Source organism: Oncorhynchus masou, chromosome 15 (assembly GCF_036934945.1).
Source record: "Oncorhynchus masou masou isolate Uvic2021 chromosome 15, UVic_Omas_1.1, whole genome shotgun sequence".
In the NCBI taxonomy this organism is placed as follows: Eukaryota; Metazoa; Chordata; class Actinopteri; order Salmoniformes; family Salmonidae; genus Oncorhynchus; species Oncorhynchus masou.
Genome location: NC_088226.1, coordinates 23,394,523 through 23,411,016, shown reverse-complemented (window position 1 = coordinate 23,411,016; position 16,494 = coordinate 23,394,523). Strand labels below are relative to the sequence as shown.

Genomic DNA, 16,494 nt, shown 5'->3' with positions numbered 1-16,494 from the left:
GAATGGAATTATACAGTATTTCATGTTTAATGGTTCAAAGACATAATTACATGTATTTAAGTATTTTTTTGTTGTAGTGGGGACAGTAAAATTAGAACATCCAAAATGTATACTTTAAGGAAGAATAAAAAGATTTAGCTCACATAATATAATTTAAAAGTATGCATTGGAATGTAAGAAAATACACGTTGCAAAAACGAATGTAGATATTAGTAAATGCATTTTGATAGCTTCCAAAATATTATTACAACAGTGGGGAGTGCAAAGATGGAGGTGCGGTGGCGTCAAAACAGCGCCCCCAGTCTGTCATCTAGTGTATATATAAATCATTGGATGATACCGTATGTGTGAGATAATGGTGGCTCAGATAGTTTGTTCAGTCGGTGTCTCCCATAGCAAAGGGACACATTTCAAGGCCCACTTAATCCAGTTTGTTTAAATATCTGGCCTTTTCAGCAGCTTCCAGACTATTTATATAAGAAGCCAAGTATTGTGTTGGCAGTATCATGTTATGGGTATGCTTGTCATGGGCAGGGACTGGGGAGTTTGCCAGGATCAAAATAAATATGAAAGGAGCAAAGGCCAGGTAAAAGGTTAGAGGGAAACTGCCTCAGTATTCTGAAAACCTAAACCTGGGATAGAGGTTTATTTTTCAGCGAGACAATATCACTAAATGTAATGCTAAATACACACCAGAATTGCTTTCCAAGAGGTGTTAAGTGTTCCTGAGTGGTCTAGTCTCAGTCCTGCTTTAAAAAATCAGAGGAGTTTAAATAAAGCTGTCCATCAATGATGCCCAACCAAATTTACTGAGCCTGAGCAAATTTGACCAAAAATATGGATATACTATGCCCTAAGAGTTGTGCAAAGTTGGTCAAATCTCAATGAAAATGATTCACAGCTGTAATGGCTGCCAAAGGTGCTTCCACCAAGTATTAACTCAGGGGGATGGAGAGTTATTATTTCTTAAGTTGGAAAATGTTCTTATAACTTTCTTTCACTTTGAATATCTGGAGTAGGTTGTGTAGAATTGTAGAACAAAATCTAATTGAATCCCTTTTTAGATTAGATTTTAAGACAGCAAAATGAGAAAGAAGTTCAAGGGGGTGTAGGCTTCCTATTGGCACTCTACACAATTATCCACAATCTAATGTTATATTTCTATCTGCTAAAAGGAATTAGTCTATGTTCAACTAAAAATACAATATATTTATAGTATATTTTCCATTTATAGAATCCCATTTCAGTTTCAGACTAGCCTACCCTCAAATTGAGCTATAATAAAAATGAAATCATTATTTTCTAAATATAGGTACAGACATGACATGCATTTCAGAGTGTTGGCAGTATTTAATAAGTAGCAGTAGTCCTACTTTGACCCTAGTGAAACAGAATTGCAGAGCCCTGGGTACATATTCATAAAGCGTCTCAAAGAAAGTGCTGATCTTTAGCTTTTGAGATCCTAGATCAGCACTCCTACTCTATGAATGTGGGCCATGGACAATAGCAAGTATACCAACTGCAGTGTTGAGAGAATTGATCAAGGAATACAATTTCAATTGATATCATTGTTCAAAGTATAGTGATTCTTGAAGGAAATAAATGGACTCCAGGAATCTCCTTTATGCACAAACAATGGGGGACGATTTTATTGGTCAATCTGTTGCAAGTAAAGCAAAACTTCACTCAAAGTTCTCCACCACGATGAGACTGGTGCTTCTTTTCAAAAGCATTGCAGTGGTGCTAGAATGGTAGATTCCTGATGTCATGTTGGTAGTCAGAGCAGAAGAGGAGAGCAGAGTATATGTCGGCCAACAGAACAGTTCTGCGTCCAAAACGGCACCACAGTGTTCCCTACATACTGTAGTGCACTACTTTTAACAAGGCCCTGGTTAAAAGTAGTGCACGATGTAGGGAACAGGTTGTCATTTCAGATACAGACAGGAGTTTACACAGTAGAGCCCACAGTTAGTCAGGCAGCAGTCAACAAACCCATACGTACAGGATATATATCATTTATACATGTATTCGTATGTACATTCAAACCCATTCAATAAATAGACACATTCAAATAAATTAATAAAATAAACAATATGGAAGATTTGTTGTTGTTGTAATACTTTTACATGACAGAGGACATGTAAACTGGTAAAATTAATGACGTTTTCGTTTGGGAGTTAACACTTCCCAGTGAGCAAAATTGGTGGAAAGACATTATTTTGCTCATAGGGTTTAACATGAAGGCATCATTTATAATAGACTAGAGGGAGTCAGTTGCAACAGTAGACGTTAGAAGATACCGTTTTGGCTTAAATTGTCACCATCTTGTCTTTTAACTCCAACGCCTCTCACTCAAAGCACATCTTCTGAAACTAAACCATTGCCATCGACTGCAAATGATATTTAGTGGCAGTTTCAGCGACCTCTTTCAGTCAGATGAGGAACACTGCCTTTACATTTCAATCACAATGTCAAGCTGAACTTCGACCCTAATCTTTGTTACAACTGACATTTGTGAACATATAATTCATTTTTGAGGAATGATATTTGATTTGTATGATCAACTCCAGTATATATATCCCTTGCCGGAGGCTTAGGTCTACTTTATTTACATGGAAAAGAATGTTGATCATACAATTTGCCAATGTACCTTTAAATCAGTTATAAAGCATGAAAACAAAAAAAAAACATTTCAAAATGTTAAAATCGAGTAGCTGATTTGGTTCTGGGTGCGGAGATGAATAAGTCCCCAATAAGCCATTTTAAACAGTACCATAACTGACCATTGTAAATAGTAACTAAGTTAAGAGTTACAGTGTTCCCAGGTTAATATTGGCCAATGGTCAAAAAAGCCATTCTCTCATTCCTATCATGCAGCAGAAAACAGCCCGTAAGTATAGTTCAGCGTATTATACAGTAGTCCCTCTATCTGTTCACTTTTCTTCCATGTACCGGTAGAGAGATCTGGGACCAGGCTAGTAGAGTCCCAATGTCAACCAACTCCAAGTCACAACCCAAGGCAGTGGTCAAGAGTTCAAGGTCTGTTCACCTTGGGGATTGAGCTTCAAGGACCACATTTCAACCCTCTTGACTTAGGCTTCGTCCCAAATGGCGTTCATGACCCAAGCTGAGCTACATCAGTGCCATTGCACGCTGTCAACGTGAGTAAACAGCGCCAAAACGGAATTAAAATCACAAGTAAAACAAAATTGTGGTTGAAATAGTGGCAAAAAATGAGAACTTGGAACCTGTGTTTGCCCCTCCCAATCCAGCCTTATCAGTCCCTTCTTTCAGTGCATTGTCAATGTGTTTCTTCTTCGGTCCTATCACACAAATCCCTCAATGCATAAAAGAGAGTACCAGCTGCCAGTGAAATCTACTTCAAATTCCGCCCATGCCGTTGAACACACTACACCAACTTACTTTCTCGAAATCCTTCATAATACTGCTTTAGATCATCTGTGAAACCCTTACATCAGCAGACTGTAGAAAGCCTGGAGAACGAACGCCTGTTGAATGCATCTAGATTCTAAAATGTGGTTACCTTGTTTAGCGTGCAGGCGACCTTATTCCACAACAGCCTTCCCTAACATTACAGACCCATGGTGATGATAGCAGTGTTCCTGATCATTATATTATGTTGAATGGATGGCTGACTGGGACAGCGTAGCTGCATCATTGTCCCATTCGAGTCTACTACTCCCCCCTTCTCCCCCCCTCTATGAGTCTCTCCAACATTCAATCTCTCTCCCTCTCCTCTTTTGATTGAAGTGGGGAGTGAGTACAAGAGGAAAATCACAACGCATAAATAAATAAAAAAACAATCAACATTAATAAATAAATAAAATGCTTTGAATGAGAGTAATATAAAAACCTAACATGACATTTACTCACAAACTGTTATAAACCCCCATTCCCCTCCTCCCACATTCGTTGTCTAAACAGGAGAAAAGGGAGAAGGACCATGTCAGAGGGGAGAGAAGGCTGAACGAAGCGATGCCAGAGGCGCTGTTTGCGTGTCCATCTGTCATGTCCCAAGACAAGACTCGCTCAAATGGATCCCGAGTGGATCATCTTGGTGGACAAATAATACAGGACCGGGATCACAAGTTGAAATACTGGTATTGTCTTTGTTCCCCTTTTTGCAGCCACCAAAATCAACTGGTCACCAAATAATCATTTACTACACATTTTCTATACATTAATATTCATTCTGTATCCTTCCCTAAATCTTGAACAGCAGTTGAATCTCTTTCAAGAGAAGAATACTTGATCTATTTCTTTAACTCAAATAAGATGATCACTCTTGCTTAATCCGCCTCTATTCTTCTCTGTATCACTCGATCACCATTGCTCGTCAATGTGTTCTCTCATCCTTTTGCTTTTCAAGCCATTCATATTTTCCCCCCATTCAGTTTGAAATCAGTGTGTACAGACACGTAATATTGAAATACTTGCCCTTTCACAAGTCTTTCTGTCTATGCTTCCATTTCTCTCCCTTAAACATTTCTTTCTTTCTTCACCCTCTCCTATTTCAATCTGTCTCTCTCTTCTTCCAGAGGTCCATGTAACTCTAAAGGGACAATGGAGGGAGGGAGAGAGTGGTAGAGGATGAGAAACAATCTCTCTCCCTCTCTCCTATGTTACAGTGTCATTGCAATACAGTACAATAGATTCCCTTGACAGACCTCGGTCTTCCCTCCCCCGACCTGGTCTGGCTGGCCCCGTCCCCACAGTGATCTCTCTTCCTCTCTATCTCTGCCTCCCTCTTTCTTTCTCTTTCTCAGTGCGTGTCAGTCTCTCTGTCTGCCTGGTGGGGGACGGGACTGTAGCCGTTGGCTGGGGGAGGTAAAGGGGCTCCCTGGCCGGGGTAGCATCCCCCATCTTGCTTGTTGAGTGCAGCCGGGGGTCGGGAGCGCGAGGCCCCGGTGAAGAGGCGGAAGGCGCCCCTGCAGATGAGGGTGAACCAGTAGACCTGTGGGGCCATGAGACAGAAGGCCCCCACGTTGTACTGCCAGGGAGCCCCAAAGGGCACTGTGTAGAGGGGGATGGAGGCATACCTGCAACAGAAGGAGGAGGAGGAATGAGGGTTAATGTTCACTTAAATGTTGCAAGTTAACAAGCTTACCCAGATTTTTAAATGTACTTAGTGCAAACTTGTTCATTTTAACAAGTTCTAAAACAAGACACCTTGTCTCAATATACAGTGCCTTCGAAAGTATTCGGCCCCCTTGAACTTTGCGACCTTTTGCCACATTTCAGGCTTCAAACATAAAGATATAAAACTGTATTTTCTTGTGAAGAATCATGAAGTGGAATCAATCATGAAGTGGAATGACATTTATTGGATATTTCAAACTTTTTTAACAAATCAAAAACTGAAAAATTGGGCGTGCTAAATTATTCAGCCCCTTTACTTTCAGTGCAGCAAACTCTCTCCAGAAGTTCAGTGATGATCTCTGAATGATCCAATGTTGAGCTAAATGACTAATGATGATAAATACAATCCACCTGTGTGTAATCAAGTCTCCGTATAAATGCACCTGCACTGTGATAGTCTCAGAGGTCCGTTAACATCCCAAGGAGCACTGTGCAAGCGATAATATTGAAATGGGAGTATCTGACCACTGCAAATCTACCAAGACCTGGCCGTCCCTCTAAACTTTCAGCTCATACAAGGAGAAGACTGATCAGAGATGCAGCCAAGAGGCCCATGATCACTCTGGATGAACTGCAGAGATCTACAGCTGAGGTGGGAGACTCTGTCCATAGGACAACAATCAGTCGTATATTGCACAAATCTGGCCTTTATGGAAGAGTGGCAAGAAGAAAGCCATTTCTTAAAGATATCCATAAAAAGTGTCGTTTAAAGTTTGCCACAAGCCACCTGGGAGACACACCAAACATGTGGAAGAAGTTGCTCTGGTCAGATGAAACCAAAATTTAACAATGCAAAACGTTATGTTTGGCGTAAAAGCAACACAGCTCATCACCCTGACCACACCATCCCCACTGTCAAAGATGGTGTTGGCAGCATCATGGTTTGGGCCTGCTTTTCTTCAGCAGGGACAGGGAAGATGGTTAAAATTGATGGGAAGATGGATGGAGCCAAATACAGGACCATTCTGGAAGAAAACCTGATGGAGTCTGCAAAAGACCTGGGACTGGGACGGAGATTTGTCTTCCAACAAGACAATGATCCAAAACATAAAGCAAAATCTACAATGGAATGGTTCAAAAATAAACATATCCAGGTGTTAGAATGGCCAAGTCAAAGTCCAGACCTGAATCCAATCGAGAATCTGTGGAAAGAACTGAAAACTGCTGTTCACAAATGCTCTCCATCCAACCTCATTGAGCTCGAGCTGTTTTGCAAGGAGGAATGGGAAAAAATGTTAGTCTCTCGATGTGCAAAACTGATAGAGACATACCCCAAGCGACTTACAGCTGTAATAGCAGCAAAAGGTGGCGCTACAAAGTATTAACTTAAGGGGGCTGAATAATTTTGCACGCCCAATTTCAGTTTTTGATTTGTTAAAAAAGTTTGAAATATCCAATAAATGTCGTTCCACTTCATGATTGTGTCCCACTTGTTGTTGATTCTTCACAAAAAAATATAGTTTTATATCTTTATGTTTGAAGCCTGAAATGTGGCAAAAGGTCGCAAAGTTCAAGGGGGCCGAATACTTTCGCAAGGCACTGTAATTTTGGTCAGATTTGCCAAATGGAGAGCGGGAGAGAGCTTTGTATGCATCTCTGTGTTTGGAGTAAAGGTGGTCTAGAGTTTTTTTCCCCCTCTGGTTGCACATGTGACATGCTGCTAAAAATTTGGTAAAACGGATAAAAAGTTTGCTTTCATTAAAGTACCCAGCCAATAGGAGCGCTGCTTCTGGATGAGCATTATCTTGTTTGCTTATGGCCTTATAGAGTTGGTTGAGTGAGGTCTTAATGCCAGCATCGGTCTGTGGTGGTAAATAGACGGCTTGGTAGATAGTGTGGTCTACAGTTTATTATGAGGTACTCTATCCTCAGGCGAGCAATACCTTGAGACTTCTTAATATTAGACATTGAGCAACAGCCGTTATTGAGAAATAGACACACACCCCCACCCCTTGTCTTATCAGACGTAGCTTCTCTGTTCTGCCGGTGCGTGGTAAATTCCGCCTGTTCTATATTATCCGCGTCGTCGCTCAGCCACGACTTGGTGAAAAATAAGATATTACAGTTTAATGTCCCATTGGAAGGATAATCTTAAATCGTAGGTCATCAATTTTATTGCACGTTAGCCAATAGAACGGATGGCAGTGGGAGTTTACTCGCTCGACCTACGAATTCCCAGAAGGCAGCTCGACCTGCGCCCCCTTTTTCTCCGTCTTCACGCAAATGAAGGGGATTTGGGCCTGTTCCTGAGAAAGCAGTATATCCTTCTCGTCGGACTAGTTAAAGGAAAACATTTCTTCCAGTTCGAGGTGAGTAATCGCTGTTTTGATGACCAGAAGTTATTTGCAGTCATAAGAGACGGTAGCAGCAACATTATGTAAAAAATAAGTTACAAACAGCGCAAAAGAAAAACATACAAAATAGCAGTTTGGTTAGGAGCATGTAAAACGTCAGCCATCCTCTTCGGCGCCATCTTATCAAAGATATGTTGTATTCGGCGCATGTGACAAATAAAGTTTGATTTGAGACAGAGACTGGCAGGCAGACAGAGTCAGACAGAGAGTCAGACAGACAGAGAGTCAGACAGACAGAGAGTCAGACAGACAGAGTTCAGTATGTTACCTGCTGTAGGCGTAGTAGAGGTAGGGGAAGAGCAGAACTCGACAGATGAAGAAAGTGACCAGCATGAGAGCGCCATTCACTTTATGAAGAAGAGTGTGCTGCTTCTTGTACTGAGGGGGACAAAGAGAGATAGAGCAGGAACAAGGGAGGGGGAAAAACAAGAGCAGGGTGAAGGACAGAGAAAAAGCTTGGGTAAATGTCAACCCAAAATCACAGGAAACAAGAACGCTAACATGAAAGCTAGAAAGTGAGCCCTTCAAAATCAGAGAGACTCAAGGCTCTTAGACTTCTGCACTGAGAGTAAGAGACTGAGGAAGAAGAGAGAGAGGAGAGAAAAAGAGAGCAAGATAAAGAGTGAAAGAAAGAACAGGGGTTAAAAGAGAGGGGGAGAGGTAGGAGTGAGTGAGTATTACCTGGATGAGGATCTTCCCCAGGCAGACGGACGGAGTGCTGAGTTCAGCCATGAACATGACACCCTGGAAGTAATCGCCCTTTCCCTGTCTCCAGAACTAACATCAAGAGAGCGAGAAAGAGGGGAGTGGGGGGAGAAAGCCGGGAAGAGTGAGATGCGATAGAGGGCCATGATATATGGCTGATAAAGTTTATAGACAGACCATTGAAAGAAAATCTCAAACACGCACACTTCATCTCCCCTTAAAAACACGTGTCCATAGAAGGGATGTTAACATTGGCGTCCTGTGCCGCTGCCAGTAGCAACGGGAGGCAGATGGGGATTGGAGCAAGAGGGAGTATAGTCTACAGATGGTTGCCGGTTAGGGACATTTTTAGCGATTAGAAACCAAGTCACCAACGGTTCATCTTTCTATCAAGACTTAAAGGATTATTAAGTGTGTGTGTATATAATTTATCATTAGTTATTTCCCCCCCCTTTAGACACAAGACAGACCATGCCACGGTAGACTACCAAGATAGTCCGCTAAAGCCACCCTAGTTACAGCAATAGTTACCACGGAGACGGGGAAGCAGATGGTCACCATGACGACGTGGTGCAGCACCATGAGGAACTCTCTGCGCAGGTAGCTGGCCACTGCCGAGCACATTGGTTTAGGCCTGCCGCCCTCCTCCTCGTGCCCTTTGACCTGCAGCTTGTGCCAGTAGCACAGGAACATGGCGTAGATGTCGTACGCAAAGTAGGGCACCGCAAACAGGATGTAGGTACTGGTAAGCCAGTGTCTGGAAAGGTAGGGCGCAAGGGGGGAGAAAGTGAGAAAGGAGGGAGTGAAAGAAAGAAAGTGCAACAGTTTATTTTCTATACAACAATGTGTACCTACACTGCAACTACATGTACACTGTAGCTGCCTATGTGACTACCATGTAAATACTCTATTGCCTATTTCAGTGAGGCTCCAGCCTAGACGTCAGGAAGTTAAGTGACTGGCCAGGATGCACTGCTCTGGGCACGTGCGTGATTTGGATGGGTTTGTGATTTGGTAGTCAAATGAGCCGGCACTCGCACCTCCCGACTTTTGACTGGCAAATGAGGGCAAGGGGGAGGGAGTCGGTAACTGGCAGTATCTCCCTCCTCTCTCTCCTCCTCCTAATTGATGGAGAGATGAGGGGGAAGAGGAGCGAGGGGGGGGGGGGGGTTAAGAAGAGCAGCTGTGTCACATTGTGAGTTCGTTCTTAGGACAACAGGGCCTGACTCAGAATCACAGCATCTCAGTAGTCTAAAGAATCTTCCTTTCTTACTCTGCTTTTCCTCTCCTCCAATCCTCCTCTTCCTTCAACCAAAAACAAACCTTCCTCCTCTAACCAAAAACATGACACTGTGTGCATTTCATATAGTTTTGCTATAGTCCACTGTTAACAAGTTGCAGTTGTAATACCAGTGGAGACATGTTTAAGTAGCTGCTCCTACAGTTCCATAGCAGTATGCTGCAGTCTAGGTTTCTGGTTTCTGAGTGACTGCATTACAGATACTAAAATAGCTCTGCTGGCTTTGGGACAAATAGAGGTTAATTGGGTTGAAATACTAATTCGGTTAACAGGGACAAGGTGAGCAGGGAGAGAATGACAGATTATTACGCACACACACACACACACACACACACACACACAAATCCTTTATTTGGATCGAAAGTTAAACATACACAGTAAATTGGCCAGAGTTAACTTGTTGATTTTGCAATGTCACATTTCTAGTGTTTATTGTGGAGTTAAATTAACTCTGTAAGAGTGAAATTAACACTCAGTGGTTTAAAATATCCCCAATGTGGGGGTTTATAACCAGTGTTGAGTGTGAGAGTGTCAGTTTTACTCTGGACAGTAAAACATTCCCATCAAAACCACACCCATCATTATCAGATTTCCCAGCATGCTCTTCTGCAGGTAAACCTTTTTAGGATTGTTTTTAATATGTTTTTTTTGCATGTACATTGACTGATTAAATCGTACGCTACAACAAAGACAAATAACATACATTCTTCTGAACTGATCCAATCAGTTAGATTTATTGCACCATTTACCAAAATGGTTGTTCCAGTTTAAACTGGTTAGGTCGTGAAAGAAACTCTTAAGTTTCCGTTTTCTTCCTAGAAATGTTGCTCTAACTTTTAAATGGTTGAAGCTACAAAATATTATGACCCTTGAAAACATAAGCCTTTCAGAAACACACGTCTTCTGTTTCCTTCAGAATAGTGGACAGGACCAGGCAGTAAATCAGACTAGTGAAAAAAAAAACAACATGATCAATGATGGTTCTTTTCTACACAGAAAATCACACACAATTATTGCCTGATGTTTTCCTAAATCCTAAACTTCCCAAACCCTTTCGGATGTATTTCATACCATACGTCAGATTGATTTGTAATAATGTTTCAGTCTAAAAGAATGTTTGACAGATGGCCATAACGCCAATTAAAAAAGTTAACATTGGTCGCTGATTACATCACTTTTTTACATGGTGGAGTTGCGGAAAAAATGTAATATCAAAATGGGGTCACGGACCAAAAAAGTTTGGGAACCCCTGATTTAGGAAGTCTCTTCACAATGTCACTAACCCCAACAGTCATTCAGAATGCAGCTGCGGGTGAATAAAAATTCCAACTGTTGGATGTCCTAACTGGCTGAATTCCAATAGGAATCATATATCACTTTGTAAGCCAGCAGAATGTGACTTACAGGCCTGATGTGGCCTGTAAACCAGGAGGTTTCTAACACCACTATGTTAGGGTAAAACTTTGCTATCAAACTAAGGCTTATGATATATTTAATGTATTGTCCAAAAGATCTTAATTTTAATGATAACATTCATCTACAGTAGGAACTCATTTGGTGAAGTCCACAGGACTGAAAATGAATGAATTCAACCACCATGTCTCTGTCACCAACAAATACAGTCCTGGGTGTAACTCTACAATTCACTCGAAAAGGCAAGGCACACTGGGAAATTATATTGGAGGAGTGGCTTAGTGGGGGTGTGGCTTTCAATTTGTTGCTTTTGGCCACCCATGAGTGGAAGTGTTGTACCAGTTTAATTGGTCTACGGTTATGTTAAAGTTTGAGCATGTCTGCTGCCAGGCATTAAAAGACTTGCAATGTCCTTAATCCAACACGAGTGACCTTGTCAAGAGATTTGGACCTCTTTGCGTAATGGTTAAAAATACTACAGGGGGTGTTATTGCATAACACTAAACGTGTTAATTCCCTGACACTGACAAAGTGTAGCAGCGTCAGCACTAAGCAGTGTTAATTTAACACTGAAAAGTGTGGACCCGTATAGACACCCGTATAGACACTTGTCAGTATCCACCTCTCCATCCACAGGTTAATGCGAGTAAAGTCATACTGTATTTTAAAAAATAATCACGATTGCTGTGATGGAAATAGGTAGTTTAGGTAGAATTTTATAAATGCCGACAGAATTTGTTCGTTGGACATTGTGTGATCGTTTTGTGTTGGTAACAATAATTATTATGTGAGAAATGGTGGTGGAAACGGCTTTATGCGCAAATATTTATAGAATAACCATCATATCAAAGTAAACTCGGAGTCACGCGATACTATGGTGTGTCGTCCTCCCACTTATGACTGGGGAAACCATGCAGTTTATTAAGCTTCGGATGAAATAAATGATGATTAACTTCACAGGTTGGTGAAAGTACATGGTTATCTTGATGCGCCTTCCCAATAAAAATCGGAGGGTCTTATTCTGGTGACATGACGCCGTCTGACAAATAAAACCATAATCTCATGTAGACCAGGCTACCTGCACTGTGTCTGCAAGCTGTTGGCCAGAGAGCACGTGCCAAGACCAGTCTTTTTTGTGACAAAGCTATCCGTAGAGTTTCAAATACGATGGAAAAACATTGAACTTTAGACTTTTTCGGTACATGAAAACTTAAGTAAAAAAGTACTTTGTGTGTGCACTACGTCATCACACACTGGCTTTTATCTGCAACAAGTCCATTTGGTGGAAACACAGCTATTGGTGGGAAAATATGAAGATTTTCTTGATGCGGATTTTAGAATATTCGCATGAAAATCTGTCGCCAATTGGATGGAAACCTAGCTAGTGTCGATTTAACACTGGAGAGTTTGCGGTGTCGTTAGGGACCCAAATATATTAGACGGGGGACGGGGGGGGGGCAAGTGCTCAAGCGTAAAAACATTCGTAACTGCGATAAATGACTCGTTGAGCAATTATGACTGATTATTTAGTTACATAAAAGCAATAGATGGCCACATCTTATTGGCTAATTAAATGACATATTTAACAACGACATGCGGGCAGTAGGTTCAGAACAACAATGACAAAAACTGTATACCCATATTAAAGGGCACTTTAGAGACTGGAAGGGCAAAGAGGCATGTGCTCTGCACAAGTAGAGCCCATCTGTGCAGGTGCCCGTAAACACACACACACACACACACACACACACACACACACACACACCTGGAACCCAACTTTACAGCAACTACTACTGCATTATCATTACTCTGTACTTACTGATCCTCGATGATGTCCTCACAGGAGGATGCGATGATGTAGCCAGCTGAGGAAGCCATGATGGCTTGGATGGATGACACCAGCCTAGTGGGGAGAGAGAGGGCAGAGAGTGGGGTTTCAGTTGACATATTTATACCCATAACTCGGAATAGTATCAAATGTCAAGCAAAGCAGAGTAGCATAAGGTAAAAGGTACGATAGGTAGGTATAGTCCTCAACATTGACTCATGTATCTGACTTGTAAGTGTGTGTGTGTGTGTGTGTGTGTGTGTCTGTGTGTACCTGGCAGACACGATGGTGGCGTCTCCCTCGCTCAAGCCCAAGCCTGGAGCCTGTTTCAGGCCTCTCTTAGACAGCAGGAACAGGCCCGGGAAGAAGATGGTGCCGGCAGCCAGGATGCTCAGCATGGTTCCAGTGTGTGTGTGTGTGTGTGTCAACAGGTACCTCACTACTGCCCTCAAACCACTTGACAAGTGGGAAAAGGTTGAATGACTGATCTACGCAGGGTAGTTCCAAAGCTATGGTAGCCGAGTTTCCAACTATCACTCGCTGCTAGATGGTTGAAGGTATATCATTAGAAAGCGTGGCAGCATGTAAGTGTTGTCAACAGAACACAAATGTTAGTAATGTTATGCTAGTTATGTTAATACTGTTATGCTAGTAGTAATGTTTTGCTATGTTATGCTAATGCAGTATGTGGTCAAATGCTGCATTTGTTTTTAGTAGGCTAGTTTTGGGGATATTTCGGGAATGAAAATGGACTTGCTAGTGGTTACGGTCCATGTTAATTAAACAGATACATAAGGAAAGAGGGCTACGATACATCCGTGGGTGGTATGTCTGTTAACTCCCCACACCTCCCTCCCAACCCCCTGCTCATAACCAGCAGAGGCCTGGGTGGCTTCTGCGTCCACACACACACAGAGAGAGAGAGAGAGACAGAGAACAAACAGACAGATGATGGGGAGGATGAGAAACAGAGGGAGAAAAAAGAAGAGAAAAACCAATCAAATCCATTTCACACACCTTGATTAAGAGTGCAGTAAATGTACAAGAAATCAGTTATGTGTAACAGGGTTGGTTGTTTCCACTTGCCTCTAAAGAAATGTGTATTTAATGTTCAAGCACTCTTATTGGTTGGTTCAATTCCCGATGACAATAAGGCATGTTGTTATTGGCCCCGCTTGTAGATAGGGGGAGATCGTGAATGTCAGGTCTCCCTAGTATGAAAATGTGATGCAAGGGGTAGGTCACGTTCTGAATACCGTATTCTATTTTACAATGTGTACATTCCTGATTTATACACGTGTGGGTATATGGTACCTCTTAGGGATTGAGGGGCTTTCTGTGATGTGCTTTGGTATAGGATTGTTGTATATAAAAGTGTGTTAGCCAGCATGCACCGATGTAATGGTCAATAGTTCACTGCTAACACAGTTGTTTTCATGCTACAGATTTTACCATCGACAGCCATCAACATCATTAAGCCCTGCACAACTAACGTGCCGTTTCCTGTTTAATCACAGATCATAAACAAAGGTCAACTGGGAACACTGGCTGGGATGATTTCTATGAACTAAACACGATGCAAGGATAGTACGATTAAAATCCGTTACAGATGCACATGTAAAAACTGCCAGCGTGGTTTCTATGAATGTCATATTTATTCAGTGTCATCCCTGCAGCCTTTTATAACATGATGAACGTCGTACTCAAATAATTACCTGGTGCGTAGACAGCCCTACACTACACTCTAATCTCACAAACGCTGACAAATCCATTGACTACACTGTAGGCGTCATGTGTCGCTGGCTGCACCAGCTATACGCCGCCTCCGTTGGGGTTATGAATTCATTTGAGGTTTTCCCACTGTCATTGCTCTCCAGGCGAATGCATGAACTCAGAGGGACTGGGGAGAGAGACGGGATGAATAGGTGGAGGAAGAGGAAAAAGGTGGCTGGAACCAAAATAGATTTAGAAAGGGATTAGAAAAGCAGGAGATTTAGACAGATTACAGCTGGGAGAGGGAATTAGAGAGAGAGGAGATGGAAGGACATTTCACAATGGGGAGTACCTACAGTACATATGGGATATGATGAGTGATATGAAGGGTTGGGTGGAAGAGGATGTTGGGGCGGGGCCTATTGTTCCATCCTAGGCTGTTGGACAATAGATGCACCCTCACAACACAACAGGTTCATCCCATAACCAACAAATGGGTGCACTTGCATGCGGTTTTGATAAAGGCCTATCTGGGCATAATATAAATACTGCCAGATTTATCTTGGCTAGCTGTGTTCTTTGTTCAGCACAGCAGTGCATAGGCTGCACCTCCTGACAGTAGACTACACCAGCAAATTACATGGGGGGTGGGGGATAAAACCACTGCCCCCCTGCATAACCCCAAGCATATTGCTACATCGCTAACTTGGCAGAAAACACAGGCTCGTTAGCGTCAAAACCTAGCTGGCAGACCCGTGCAAAAACGTGTCTCAGGCTACTGACGCGCATTGCGTATTTTGACAATTAAGTCTAAGTAACACGGTCCTCATCTATTAAAAAAAATATCGGGACAAGTCTGTTTTGCACTAAATAAGAGTAAATGCAACAATAAGCAACATATTGTTTTGAAAATGGGAGACTTGTGCCGGTCTTGGCACGGCTCCACATCTGCATAGGCTAACCGTTGTCATGTTTGTTTGCTTGCTGCTGTAGGCCAGTGTAGACTACAAACCTGACAAATCAATCTAACTATGAGTGCGACTGCGAGCTCGCTAGATTTGAATTCGATACATTTTTACTTACAGTCGTTTCGTGCACAAGAGTGATTGAAGCTTCTAACAGGTTGTGTGGCACGCGGTTTGTCTATTATTAACAACACACACACACGCAAGGGATAAATTGCCTAGCCTGGCTTCAGTTATTATTCTTGTTTTTAACAGACAATGCATGCTTGCTTACCAACCAACATGCGATAGATGACAAGATTATTCAGGCCTGTATAGGTTAAAACGTGACCGTTTGCGACACACACAGGCACAACATTTATTACAGACATATGACGTTTCTTGTTTAACCTCGGAGCAGGGTTGGTGAGAATGAATTAGAGTTGGATGTTGAGGGGGTACTAAAAAGGGAGAGTAAAACAAGAAGAGATGGATAGGCTAAATTTACATTTGGTTGTTGCGGCGTCCCGTTCTGCGGCCCGGTCGGTCGGATCAAGGGGAAATCAGTGTGTTTGGTCCTGGTGGTTGCCTTCAAGTCGAGAATTGTTCCACATTCTCTTTGTGTTTTGTCTTATTCCGTATTCGGGATATCTGCGAGAAATGAGAACGTGCGTCAAGCAAGACAAATAGATGTGTGTGTCCTCCCCGCTTCTGGCGTGTGGTCTCTGTCTTGGTCTGAATCAGAATAGGACTCCCGCCCGACGTGCTACTGTCGGATCGCTGCTTCAGCAATTTTATTTCCGAGAGGCGAAATGCTTTTGAAGTCGATGGTTCGCTCGAGTGTTTTGATTTATACTGCGAGGGCACTGCTCTTCTCGCCTTTGGCCGCCGTACAACCCTACTGATATCTGAACCGTTATGCCATATCGACCGACCCTATTGCCTGGCCGATAATATTCGATACATTCACTGTGAAGTCTTCTCTGCAGATTATTTTAGGACCTGTCGTACAACTAATTTCAGTAAACAGTCTAGGGGGGAGAAGAAGAAGAATCCTAGCGTATGCATGATACAGTC

General features: G+C 42.3%; 1 protein-coding gene across 1 annotated transcript; it reads right to left on the bottom strand.

Moving 5' to 3' along the window:
- Positions 1-1,621: 1,621 nt before the first annotated feature.
- On the bottom strand, positions 1,622-16,419 carry LOC135555995 (ceramide synthase-like). The gene is made up of 7 exons (XM_064988845.1): positions 15,926-16,419; positions 13,034-13,655; positions 12,752-12,835; positions 8,751-8,976; positions 8,196-8,291; positions 7,783-7,892; positions 1,622-5,060 (listed from the first exon to the last, which is right to left on the bottom strand). Exons 2-7 carry the CDS (start codon positions 13,156-13,158, stop codon positions 4,784-4,786), a joined length of 918 nt encoding a protein of 305 aa, XP_064844917.1. The 5' UTR covers positions 13,159-13,655; positions 15,926-16,419; the 3' UTR covers positions 1,622-4,783.
- Positions 16,420-16,494: the final 75 nt, after the last annotated feature.

What these genes read in the sequence shown, in the direction of transcription:
- LOC135555995 (XM_064988845.1), bottom strand. Translation starts at nt 13,158, where the DNA reads ATGCTGAGCATCCTGGCTGCCGGCACCATCTTCTTCCCGGGCCTGTTC. An exon ending in GCCACCATCGTGTCTGCCAG is followed by an intron (nt 12,836 to 13,033) that starts GTACACACAGAC and finishes TCTCCCCACTAG; the next exon opens with GCTGGTGTCATCCATCCAAG. An exon ending in TGGGGAAGATCCTCATCCAG is followed by an intron (nt 7,893 to 8,195) that starts GTAATACTCACT and finishes TGTCCCCCTCAG; the next exon opens with TACAAGAAGCAGCACACTCT.